Consider the following 13718-nt stretch of genomic DNA (forward strand, 5'->3'; position numbering starts at 1 on the left):
ACTAGGCCTATCTATCAGTATAGGCAGGTCAGCCACCAGACAGACAGAACCCTGCACTAGGCCTATCTATCAGTATAGGCAGGTCAGCCACCAGATAGACAGAACCCTGCACTAGGCCTATCTATCAGTATAGGCAGGTCAGCCACCAGCCAGACAGAACCCTGCACTAGGCCTATCTATCAGTATAGGCAGGTCAGCCACCAGACAGACAGAACCCTGCACTAGGCCTATCTATCAGTATAGGCAGGTCAGCCACCAGACAGACAGAACCCTGCACTAGGCCTATCTATCAGTATAGGCAGGTCAGCCACCAGACAGACAGAACCCTGCACTAGGACTATCTATCAGTATAGGCAGGTCAGCCACCAGACAGACAGTCAGAACTCTGCACTAGGCCTATCTATCAGTATAGGCAGGTCGGCCACCAGACAGACAGAACCCTGCACTAGGCCTATCTATCAGTATAGGCAGGTCAGCCACCAGACAGTCAGAACCCTGCACTAGGCCTATCTATCAGTATAGGCAGGTCAGCCACCAGACAGACAGAACCCTGCACTAGGCCTATCTATCAGTATAGGCAGGTCAGCCACCAGACAGACAGAACCCTGCACTAGGCCTATCTATTTGCAATCAAAAGCTGTATCTTGCAATTTCTTGCCTTGCAACGTCTGTTCAGTAAAGCAGGGCCTATCATCAATGAATAGGCTGGATATTGTCCAGGCGATAGACTGAAAACTGAACACACTGGCCTCATTACTGAAGAGAAGGAGAAGTCCAGCCAGCTCGGATTTACATTTCCTGGGGAAAAAAGGATCCCGGTTTTGTTGCAATGTTTTAACGTCTAAAGGTTCACACCCCGTGTGTGTCTGAATGTCTAACCTTTTTCTCTGGGTCTCTCCTCCAGAGCCAAAGAGCCAGTCCTCTCAGAGGCACCACGAGGGTAAGATGACGTTCCCCCCCAACGACCAGTATTACCCCCAACGCAGCGACAGCCAGTCCCAGGGCAGGTACCCCCAACGCAGCGACAGCCAGTCCCAGGCCAGGTACCCCCAACGCAGCGACAGCCAGTCCCAGGGCAGGTACCCCCAACGCAGCGACAGCCAGTCCCAGGGCAGGTACCCCCAACGCAGCGACAGGTCAGACAATAGGAATGACTCGTCCAGGAACGACACATCACGCAAGGAGAGAAATGAGAGAGCAGACTTCAGGAAGGAGAGGAACGGCGGACCGCCACGCTTCCAGAGGGATAGTGAAAAGGATTTCCCTAAACCTGGCCACGACCCCTCCACCACCCCATCCACCCCTTCCCCAGCTCCGGCTCCAGCAGGGGGCCAGCAGGGCCAGGAGAGAGCCCAGGACAGAGGCCAGGAAAGGGGCCAGACACAGGAGAAGGCCCCTCCTGGAGGTGGAGGAGGGTCAGAGAGGTGGAGAGAGGCCCAGAATGAGAGACAAGCAGCCAGGGAGGCAAGAGGACAGACATCAGTGTTCTGCCCTGCTACGTACCCCGCCCCTGGCCAGAGGAACAGAGAACCCAGAGACAGAACCCAGGGGGATCCTTCTGGTTCTGGAACCTTCCAGCAGGGAATCAGAGTAGGTTCTAGTTCTGGGTCCGGAGGGTTCCAGAACCAAAGTCGGAGAGAGCAGCACTCGGTACCTGATCTGTCGTTTAATAAGAGAGGAGGAGGAGGGGTGAAGCAGGACAACGGACCAGCACCAGCTGCCTCTAAACCAGGCCAGCACCAGACAGAGTCCAGTTCTAACACTGTATCAGAACATAAAGGGATCCACAGATCTGACAGCAGGTATGGACACTTGATTAGACTTAATTATGAATGTCCTCCCAGTGTCAATGTCATCTGTGTTTATGAATACGGTGTGCGAGGCTGACTGTTTTTTAATGTGTACGCAATGTTTTTCATTCTTGTACGGTGATGATGCCAGTAGAAAAGGTGCATCCTGGGATGGACAGTGAAGTTGTGTTGTTGTGTGTTGTAGAGCTGAGCCCAACTGCAGAAGGAGAGGAGGGGGGAAGGTCCACAGGGAAAGGCCCAACTCTGACAACTTTGACCGTTACCGGGACAACGGACCTTTGAACTCTTCGAACTCGTGGGTTGGCCAAGAGAAGGACTCTAGCGCTGGGGCGCAGGACGGGGGCGTGTCCCGTGGTGAGTCTCGTCCAGTGAAAGGCCAAGTGGGCGGCGGACCGGGCTCAGGGCCACACCTCCAGAACGGTGACTCGTCAACGGAACACAGGACAGGGCCAATCAAACAACAGAACTCCTCCTCTGGTCCTGCCCCCACGGAGAGGGAGGAGCCACATAACTGGAACAGCACTAACCCTGCCCATAACGCCCCCAAGAAGAGGTCAGGGCAGATCAAAGGGCAGAGGTCAGACCAGGGTCAGGTTGGGTCCATGGAGCCTGCAGTGTGTCAAGGCCCGGGGAACTGGAAACCAGGAGACCAGGTTTTAGCTCTCTACTGGGAAGACAACAAGGTAAGAGGGAGGCTGCTTCAACAACTATATTAAACACTGTAATGATGTTTACATATCAATGGAAGGGATGACAACCAGTTATATTGGAATCTCCTCAAGTAAATAAACCAAATAGCCCTTTCAGAAGGCAATTCATTTGACGATATTAAACACTGTTTACATTATTGAGTTTGATATAACGTTCAACACTTTCCCAAAGCTTTACATACATGTTAGACGTGTTCCTGGACAGAATAGACTGGTTGTATCCTGTGTATAATGAAACCTCTGTCTAGTTCTCCAGGTCCAGGATACATGCTGTGTATAATGAAACCTCTGTCTAGTTCTCCAGGTCCAGGATAGATGCTGTGTATAATGAAACCTCTGTCTAGTTCTCCAGGTCCAGGAGAGATGCTGTGTATAATGAAACCTCTGTCTAGTTCTCCAGGTCCAGGATACATGCTGTGTATAATGAAACCTCTGTCTAGTTCTACAGGTCCAGGATAGAGGCTGTGTATAATGAAACCTCTGTCTAGTTCTCCAGGTCCAGGATAGATGCTGTGTATAATGAAACCTCTGTCTAGTTCTACAGGTCCAGGATAGAGGCTGTGTATAATGAAACCTCTGTCTAGTTCTACAGGTCCAGGATATATGCTGTGTATAATGAAACCTCTGTCTAGTTCTACAGGTCCAGGAGAGATGCTGTGTATAATGAAACCTCTGTCTAGTTCTCCAGGTCCAGGATAGATGCTGTGTATAATGAAACCTCTGTCTAGTTCTACAGGTCCAGGATAGATGCTGTGTATAATGAAACCTCTGTCTAGTTCTCCAGGTCCAGGATAGATGCTGTGTATAATGAAACCTCTGTCTAGTTCTCCAGGTCCAGGATAGATGCTGTGTATAATGAAACCTCTGTCTAGTTCTACAGGTCCAGGATAGATGCTGTGTATAATGAAACCTCTGTCTAGTTCTACAGGTCCAGGAGAGATGCTGTGTGTAATGAAACCTCTGTCTAGTTCTCCAGGTCCAGGATAGATGCTGTGTGTAATGAAACCTCTGTCTAGTTCTCCAGGTCCAGGATATATGCTGTGTATAATGAAACCTCTGTCTAGTTCTCCAGGTCCAGGATAGATGCTGTGTATAATGAAACCTCTGTCTAGTTCTCCAGGTCCAGGATAGATCCTGTGTATAATGAAACCTCTGTGTCTAGTTCTACAGGTCCAGGATAGATGCTGTGTGTAATGAAACCTCTGTCTAGTTCTACAGGTCCAGGATAGATGCTGTGTATAATGAAACCTCTGTCTAGTTCTCCAGGTCCAGGATAGATGCTGTGTATAATGAAACCTCTGTCTAGTTCTCCAGGTCCAGGATAGATGCTGTGTATAATGAAACCTCTGTCTAGTTCTACAGGTCCAGGAGAGATGCTGTGTATAATGAAACCTCTGTCTAGTTCTCCAGGTCCAGGATAGATGCTGTGTATAATGAAACCTCTGTCTAGTTCTACAGGTCCAGGATAGATGCTGTGTATAATGAAACCTCTGTCTAGTTCTCCAGGTCCAGGATATATGCTGTGTATAATGAAACCTCTGTCTAGTTCTCCAGGTCCAGGATAGATGCTGTGTATAATGAAACCTCTGTGTCTAGTTCTACATGTCCAGGATAGATGCTGTGTATAATGAAACCTCTGTCTAGTTCTCCAGGTCCAGGATAGATGCTGTGTGTAATGAAACCTCTGTCTAGTTCTACAGGTCCAGGATAGATGCTGTGTATAATGAAACCTCTGTCTAGTTCTACAGGTCCAGGATAGAGGCTGTGTATAATGAAACCTCTGTGTCTAGTTCTACAGGTCCAGGATAGATGCTGTGTATAATGAAACCTCTGTGTCTAGTTCTCCAGGTCCAGGAGAGAGGCTGTGTATAATGAAACCTCTGTCTAGTTCTACAGGTCCAGGATAGAGGCTGTGTGTAATGAAACCTCTGTGTCTAGTTCTACAGGTCCAGGATAGATGCTGTGCATCCCTCTGGTTCCACGGCGGTCGTGACCTTTACTGAGTATGGAAACTGTGAGGAGGTCCTTCTGCACAACATCAAACCTGTCAACATGGACTTCTGGGTAAGTATCTATGGGACTGCAGGGTTCTATCTCAACTCACCTTTCCATATGATGCCTCACAATCCTCTCTCCTCTCCAGCTTCTCAACCGTATTGGACGATAAGGTCCAAGGTCCCTCCTCCTATACCGTCTCCTCTAATGGGGGTTTGACGATGAGCCTACAGTATGTTCTGCCTAAAGGAAATCCTCCGTTCCGTCTAAGATGAAGCTACATATTTAGTTGTGAATACATAGACTGAGACAACATGGTTTGCCTTAAGGAAGATATCTATCAGTTGGCCTGATATATAGAATCTGATAAACCAGGGCTCTGTATTCACCGTGTCTGATCTAGGATCAGGGTTTATTCAGTATGATCTAAAAAAGCCCAAACTGATCCTAGATCTGTTATGTGTGGTGGCAGAAGGAAGAGGCGGGGTTAGAGTACCGGCGCGGGGGCGACGGTCAGCCTAGGAGCGCCACGAGGACGCGGCCCACAGTCCAGTATTACCAGCCGCCCAGGGCCAGGGACTGACTGACCGATCACAGCACGACTGGGTTACGGTACGGACACGCACCACATGACTGGGTTACGGTACGGACACGCACCACATGACTGGGTTACGGTACGGACACGCACCACATGACTGGGTTACGGTACGGACACGCACCACATGACTGGGTTACGGTACGGACACGCACCACATGACCGGGTTACGGTACGGACACGCACCACATGACCGGGTTACGGTACGGACACGCACCACATGACTGGGTTACGGTACGGACACGCACCACATGACTGAGGATACGGTACGGACACGCACCACACGACTGGGTTACGGTACGGACACGCACCACACGACTGGGTTACGGTACGGACACGCACCACACGACTGGGTTACGGTACGGACACGCACCACACGACTGGGTTACGGTACGGACACGCACCACATGACTGAGGATACGGTACGGACACGCACCACACGACTGGGTTACGGTACGGACACGCACCACACGACTGGGTTACGGGACACGCACCACATGACTGGGTTACGGTACGGACACGCACCACACGACTGGGGTTACGGTACGGACACGCACCACATGACTGGGTTACGGTACGGACACGCACCACACGACTGGGTTACGGTACGGACACGCACCACACGACTGGGTTACGGTACGGACACGCACCACATGACTGGGTTACGGTACGGACACGCACCACACGACTGGGTTACGGTACGGACACGCACCACACGACTGGGTTACGGGACACGCACCACATGACTGGGTTACGGTACGGACACGCACCACATGACTGGGTTACGGTACGGACACGCACCACATGACTGGGTTACGGTACGGACACGCACCACATGACTGGGTTACGGTACGGACACGCACCACATGACTGGGTTACGGTACGGACACGCACCACATGACTGGGTTACGGTACGGACACTGGGTTACGGTACGGACACGCACCACATGACCGGGTTACGGTACGGACACGCACCACACGACTGGGTTACGGTACGGACACGCACCACATGACCGGGTTACGGTACGGACACGCACCACACGACTGGGTTACGGTACGGACACGCACCACACGACTGGGTTACGGTACGGACACTGGGTTACGGTACGGACACGCACCACATGACCGGGTTACGGTACGGACACGCACCACACGACTGGGTTACGGTACGGACACGCACCACATGACTGGGTTACGGTACGGACACGCACCACATGACTGGGTTACGGTACGGACACTGGGTTACGGTACGGACACGCACCACATGACCGGGTTACGGTACGGACACGCACCACACGACTGGGTTACGGTACGGACACGCACCACATGACTGGGTTACGGTACGGACACGCACCACACGACTGGGTTACGGTACGGACACTGGGTTACGGTACGGACACGCACCACATGACCGGGTTACGGTACGGACACGCACCACACGACTGGGTTACGGTACGGACACGCACCACACGACTGGGTTACGGTACGGACACGCACCACATGACTGGGTTACGGTACGGACACGCACCACATGACTGGGTTACGGTACGGACACGCACCACATGACTGGGTTACGGTACGGACACGCACCACATGACTGGGTTACGGTACGGACACGCACCACATGACTGGGTTACGGTACGGACACGCACCACATGACCGGGTTACGGTACGGACACTGGGTTACGGTACGGACACGCACCACATGACTGGGTTACGGTACGGACACGCACCACATGACTGGGTTACGGTACGGACACGCACCACATGACTGGGTTACGGTACGGACACGCACCACATGACTGGGTTACGGTACGGACACAGGGTTACACTTGGAGCCCTGGCCAGATAAACACTAAAGCCGTTTACAGACACAGCAGAGAACACACCTGTGAGTCCCAAATGACACCCTATTCCCTATGTAGTGCACTACTTTTGACCAGAGTCCTATGGGTTAGTCCTATGGGGCCCTGGTCTAAAGTAGTGCACTATATTAGGGAATATGGAGCCGTTTTGGACACATACCCCGTTCTGAGAACCACCAAGCTAACCGTTCACACTAGATCCACTCACTACACGTCTAGTAAGCAAAGGAAGCAAGGACACCTCGGCACATCTTGGCATCTTTTCTTGTGAGTGAAGTGAATACATGAATACTGCATGCGTGAACAGACGGTATCGCTTAACAGCGGAAGTGCTCCACCCCCCCCCCCCTCCCTCCCTGCACACACAGTTAGTCAGTATCTAGCCTGCAGACCTTATCGTCAAGTAAACAGCCCAAACCGCAGCGGCAGCCGTTACCATGGTTACTAGCGCTATGCCACGATAATATGATGGGTAGGTTTGTGTGTTTTGATGAAAAATATGTTTACTCCCCAAGGCAGGATGATCTTGGACAAAGCAGTGTGAACTGAACACAGGTTCGATGGTGGATGGATGGATGGATGGATGGATGGAAGGAAGGAAGGAAGGAAGGAAGGAAGGAAGGAAGGAAGGAAGGAAGGAAGGAAGGAAGGAAGGAAGGAAGAGTGAACTGATAAACTGACACTCTTATCTGTCTGTTTCCTTTCTCCCTCAGACTGAGTCCACAAAGGATCCCAGAGGTCGACGCATCTGACCCCAAAACTACATCTCTCTTCTCTATGGGTTGCAAAATTCCGGCAACTTTCCCAGGTTTTTCCCAGAAATCCTGGTTGGGAGGATTCCAGATATGCCTATTATTCCGGAATCTTTCAACTGGGATTTCTGGGAAAACCTGATGACTTTGGGAAAGTTAGTGGAATTTTGCAAGCCTTCTCTCCTCTTCACCAATACACGATGACAACTCTTCCTCGTGTGTTCACTTGTGTGTCCATATCAAGAAGTGTGAAACGATCAGGAGAAGGGCTTGTTGCGCGAAGACGCTGACAACAAGGACTGTAGCTAACGAACTTTGTAAAGTGCCCAGCCGCTGTACACGGGGAAGACTTGTAAAATAGTTTATTAGACTAATAAAAACGCTGCTCCTCTATTTGTCTGGTTTCTATTTGCCTGATTTGAAAGCTCTTTATGTAATGAACTGTCTCAGGTTGCATCCCTAATGGCACCCTCTCCCCTTTAGGCCCTGGTCTAAAGTAGTGCACTATAAAGGGAATAGGGTGTAATTTGGGACGGAGCCTCAGTCTGCCACTACAGTCCATGTGTTCCTCTCTTCTCTGACAGCTCAAGCTCAGTCTGCTACAACAGTCCATGTGTTCCTCTCTTCTCTTCTCTGACAGCTCAAGCTCATTTGCAGCGTTCAGCGAAGCGGCTCAGAAGAGTAAGACGATCCGTCGGCCTGTAATAGAGAGCGCTGGAGGATAGATGTCATTTTGCAGATTACAAACGGAAATACTGCCGCAGCTCTTCAGCCATGATTGCACACAGGGCTATTTATGGGACCCCACCATTGGACATGACTCCTCAAGCGGTTTACAGATTTGTACGTGTCCCAAATTGCACCATATTCCTTATAAAGTACACTATTGACCAGAGCCCATGGGAATAGGGTGCTATTTTGGGATACAGCCACGAAACAATCAACTCACCCCTCCACTCTCATTTTGAATGTGCCCCACCAGGTCCGCTGGACAGAGGTCGGTTAAGGTTTGAGAAGGTCACCTGTTACTCTATATTCCCCAGCTAGATGCAGCTCCATCAGACCATAGATTAACAATAGATAGGTTTCCATATTACTGTCTATCTAGCAGGATGGATGGATGGATGGATGGATGGATGGGATGGAGGGAGGGAGGGAGGGAGGGAGGGAGGGATGGAGGGAGGAATGGATAGATAGAGACAGATAGATAGATAGATAGGTAGATAGACAGATAGATAGATAGGTAGGTAGATACATAGATAGATAGACAGATAGATAGAGACAGACAGAGACAGATAGATAGAGACAGAGACAGATAGATAGAGACGGATAGATAGATAGACAGATAGAGACAGACAGAGACAGATAGATAGAGACAGAGACAGATATAGATAGATAGATAGAGACAGATAGATATATATATAGAGACAGATAGATAGATAGAGATAGATAGATAGATAGATAGATAGACAGATAGACAGATAGATAGAGATAGATAGAGACAGATAGATAGATAGAGACAGATAGACAGACAGACAGATAGATAGATAGATAGAGACAGATAGATAGATATATAGATAGATAGCTAGATAGATAGATAGATAGATAGCTAGATGGATGGATGGATGGATGGATGGATGGAGAGATAGATGGATGGATGGATAGTGGTGACATCAGAGCTGGCAGCAGATCCACTTTTACAGATGAGCTGTTTTAAAAGGAAGAAGGCTTGGTTGGTTGGAGAGATACCTGTAGTGAGTTTGGAGGAATGGAATCCTCTTCTCATTGACCGCAGGGTCCTAGTGTCCAACAGTATTAACACGTTAATATAACCTTGGCAGGGCAGGGGCGGTCGTGTTGTGAAATACAGTAGCCTTGAGGAAAGAGAGAATCAGAATACTAGAATGGACATGAAAGGTCCTGTGACCGTACAAAAGATCAGGGAGTTGGTCAACCATGATCAGCCAGTGTGAATAATTCATGGCACGCTGGCTGACCAATGTATTAAATGTAGATTGTTAGGAAGGGTTGCACATCAGTGGCTTGGAGGCCAGGAGAGGATAAACCTGTTTGTTCATTAACGGTCAATTACAGTGCATTCGGAAAGTATTCAGACCCCTTCCCTTTTTCCCACATTTGGTGACATTACAGCCTTATTCTAAAATGGATTAATTTTTTCCCCTCAATCTACACACAATACCCCATAATGACAAAGCGGAAACAGGTTTTTAGAATTGTAAAACATAAGTAATAATAATAATAATACCTTATCTACATAAGTATTCAGACCCTTTGCTATGAGACTCGAAATTGAGCTCAGGTGCATCCTGTTTCCATTGCTCATCCTTGAGATGTTTCTACAACTTGATTGGAGTAAATTAAATTGATTGGACATGATTTGGCCTCCATCATTCTTAAATGGATGAAGTTTGGAACCACCAAGACTCTTCCTAGAGCTGGCCGCTTGGCCAAACTGAGCAATCATAGGAGAAGGGCCTTGGTCAGGGAAGTGACCAAGAACACGATGGTCACTCTGACAGAACTCCAGAGTTCCTCTGTGGAGATGGGAGAACCTTCCAGAAGGACAACCATCTCTGCAGCACTCCACCAATCAGGCCTTTATGGTAGAGTGGCCAGACGGAAGCCACTCCTCAGTAAAAGGCACATGACAGCCCACTTGGAGTTTGCCAAAAGGCACCTAAAGACTCTCAGACCATGAGAAACAAGATTCTCTGGTCTGATGAAACCAAGATCTAAATCTTTGGCCTGAATGCCAAGCGTCACGTCTGTTTATCAGTTTATTTACTGGCTGCCGTGACAGTGTTTATCAGTTTATTTCCAAATCAAATTTGATTTGCCACATGCGCCAAATACAACAGGTTTAGACATTACAGTGAAATGCTTACTTACAAGCCCTTAACCAACAATGCATTTTTTTAAGTATGAAGTTAAAAAAAATAAAAGCAAATAATTAAAGAGCAGCAGTAAAATAAAATAACAGTAGGGAGGCTATATACAGGGGGGTACCGGTACAGGAGGAAACCTGGCTTTAAAAAAAAAAAAAAAAATTAATAAATTTTTTTTTTTACTGGCTACCGTGACAGTGTTTATCAGTTTATTTACTGGCTACCGTGACAGTGTTTATCAGTTTATTTACTGGCTACCGTGACAGTGTTTATCAGTTTATTTACTGGCTACCGTGACAGTGTTTATCAGTTTATTTACTGGCTACCGTGACAGTGTTTATCAGTTTATTTACTGGCTACCGTGACAGTGTTTATCAGTTTATTTACTGGCTACCGTGACAGTGTTTATCAGTTTATTTACTGGCTACCGTGACAGTGTTTATCAGTTTATTTACTGGCTACCGTGACAGTGTTTATCAGTTTATTTACTGGCTACCGTGACTGTGTTTATCAGTTTATTTACTGCCAGTAAATTAACTAATAAACCCTGTAGCCAGTGTATGTGTGATGGAACCATCTAGCTGTTTTGATCTCAGTCTGAATAATAAGAATACATGTTGCCGATACCTCCTCTGGGGTGTTATCAATGTGTGTACCAAATGGTACCCTACGTAGTGCACTATTTTCCATACCATAGGGCCCTGGTCAAAAGTAGTGCACTATGTATGAAATAGGGTGCCATTTGCTTTTTCATTTACTCTGGATGAGATCCAGGAAACACTATGTTCCCAGGGTCATTTGGGATTTCATTTACTCTGGATGAGATCCAGGAAACACTATTTTACCAGGGTCAGTTGGGATTTCATTTACTCTGGATGAGAACCAGGATCCACTATTTTATCAGGGTCAGTTGGGATTTCATTTACTCTGGATGAGAACCAGGATCCACTATTTTACCAGGGTCAGTTGGGATTTCGTTTGCTGCTTTTCAAGGTATTCGATTCTAACATTTAATTTTCATCCCATTTCTCAAACACACACGCGCGCCCCGGGACTAGGCAGCAAGTATTTAAAGATGTTTTTTCCCACAAAGCTGACTTCACAGCAGCGGACTGGGACCATCACACATCACACAAACACACACACACACTCTGGGACCATCACACACACACAAACACATACACACACACACGCACACTCTGGGACCATCACACACACACACAGAAGAAATATGAAAGAGAAGCATTGGAGGACCTCCAAGGCCCCTGGCTCTAATCTGTAAAATACTGCTGGGTATCTAACTCTGTTAGGGCATGGTGCAGAGTTAGATACCCAGCAGTTAGGGCATGGTGCAGAGTTAGATACCCAGCAGTTAGGGCATGGTGCAGAGTTAGATACCCAGCAGTTAGGGCATGGTGCAGAGTTAGATACCCAGCAGTTAGGGCATGGTGCAGAGTTAGATACCCACCAGTTAGGGCATGGTGCAGAGTTAGATACCCAGCAGTTAGGGCATGGTGCAGAGTTAGATACCCAGCAGTTAGGGCATGGTGCAGAGTTAGATACCCAGCAGTTAGGGCATGGTGCAGGGTTAGATACCCAGCAGTTAGGGCATGGTGCAGAGTTAGATACCCAGCAGTTAGGGCATGGTGCAGAGTTAGATACCCAGCAGTTAGGGCATGGTGCAGAGTTAGATACCCAGCAGTTAGGGCATGGTGCAGAGTTAGATACCCAGCAGTTAGGGCATGGTGCAGAGTTAGATACCCAGCAGTTAGGGCATGGTGCAGAGTTAGATACCCAGCAGTTAGGGCATGGTGCAGAGTTAGATACCCAGCAGTTAGGGCATGGTGTAGAAACACTAAAGGGCCTCTCTTTAGACCAGAACCTGAAAGAACAGAGGTGGGGGGGGGGGGGGGGGGGGGGGGGGGGGGGGGCTTTAGTGTTTCAGCCCTGGGTTTCACAGCTAGTCGACCCTCTCCCACAGTCCCTCTCGGAACCCGATAAGCTTTGGTAACAGGCGGAGGAATGCTTTTCTGGCCCTCAGAGAGAGAGAGCGAGTCAGAGAGGTAGAAAGAGGGAAACCCCCCACCCCTCGCAACCTCCTCCCTCCTGCCCTTCCTCTCTTTCGCCTCTCGCTTTTCACCTGCTTCCTCACTCCATCCATCCCTCCATCCCTATCCACATCTATTGGGCATTATTTCAACAGCCAGGTCTCTCCTTCTCTCCTCCTCTCATCCCCCTCTCCCTCCAACTCACAGCAGCTCTATAGAAGCAGCCCAGTGGAGACTGATATCTGACCCTGTAGTGTGGATTAAAGGTTTCCTTTCCCTCCCTCTCTCCCCCTCCCCTCTCCACCTCCCCTCTCCCTCTCCCCCTCCCCTGTCCCCTCTCCCCCTCCCCCCTCCCCACTCCACCTCCCCCGTCCCGTCTCCACCTCCCCTGTCCCCTCTCCACCTCCCGTCCTCTCTTCACCTCCCCTGTCCTCTCTCCCCCCTCCCCTGTCCCACCCCAGCCTCTCCCTCCCTCTCTTCCCCTCCCCTGTCCTCTCTCCCCCCCCCCCCTCTCTCTCCCCCCTCCCCTCCCTCCCCTGTGTTTTAAGAGAGGGAAGTAAACTCGGCAGTGAGCAAATGACTGAGCCAGTAAATGAAATGGTCAGTGAATGAAAAGTAGGAGGGAAAGAAGAGGGAAGGAGAGGAGGAGGGGGGTCAGATAGCTACAGGTGTTTCCTGTGACACAGTGGGAATCATCGACAGCCTGAGTCTGTAGAATGAGGCCTTTACAAATGAAAGCCCTATCATCTATAGCCTGAGTCTATAGAATGAAGCCTTTACAAATGAAAGCCCTATCATCTACAACCTGAGTCTGTAGAATGAGGCCTTTACAAATGAAAGCCCTATCATCTATAGCCTGAGTCTGTAGAATGAGGCCTTTACAAATGAAAGCCCTATCATCTATAACCTGAGTCTGTAGAATGAAGCCTTTACAAATGAAAGCCCTATCATCTATAACCTGAGTCTGTAGAATGAAGCCTTTACAAATGAAAGCCCTATCATCTATAACCTGAGTCTGTAGAATGAGGCCTTTACA

At 49.0% G+C, this 13718-nt stretch overlaps 1 protein-coding gene across 1 annotated transcript; it reads left to right on the forward strand.

The window, feature by feature from the left end:
• Window positions 1–904: 904 nt before the first annotated feature.
• On the forward strand, window positions 905–8121 carry LOC311121624 (uncharacterized protein; the record flags this gene model as incomplete). Its single annotated transcript, XM_084196087.1, has 5 exons — window positions 905–1802; window positions 1996–2494; window positions 4460–4585; window positions 4989–5128; window positions 7690–8121. Coding segments are annotated over 4 exons (1634 nt in total), but the record flags the coding sequence as incomplete, so codon positions are not given.
• Window positions 8122–13718: the final 5597 nt, after the last annotated feature.

This window comes from Coregonus lavaretus (genome assembly GCF_964263955.1).
Source record: "Coregonus lavaretus genome assembly, contig: HAP1_SCAFFOLD_8682, whole genome shotgun sequence".
NCBI lineage: Eukaryota > Metazoa > Chordata > Actinopteri > Salmoniformes > Salmonidae > Coregonus > Coregonus lavaretus.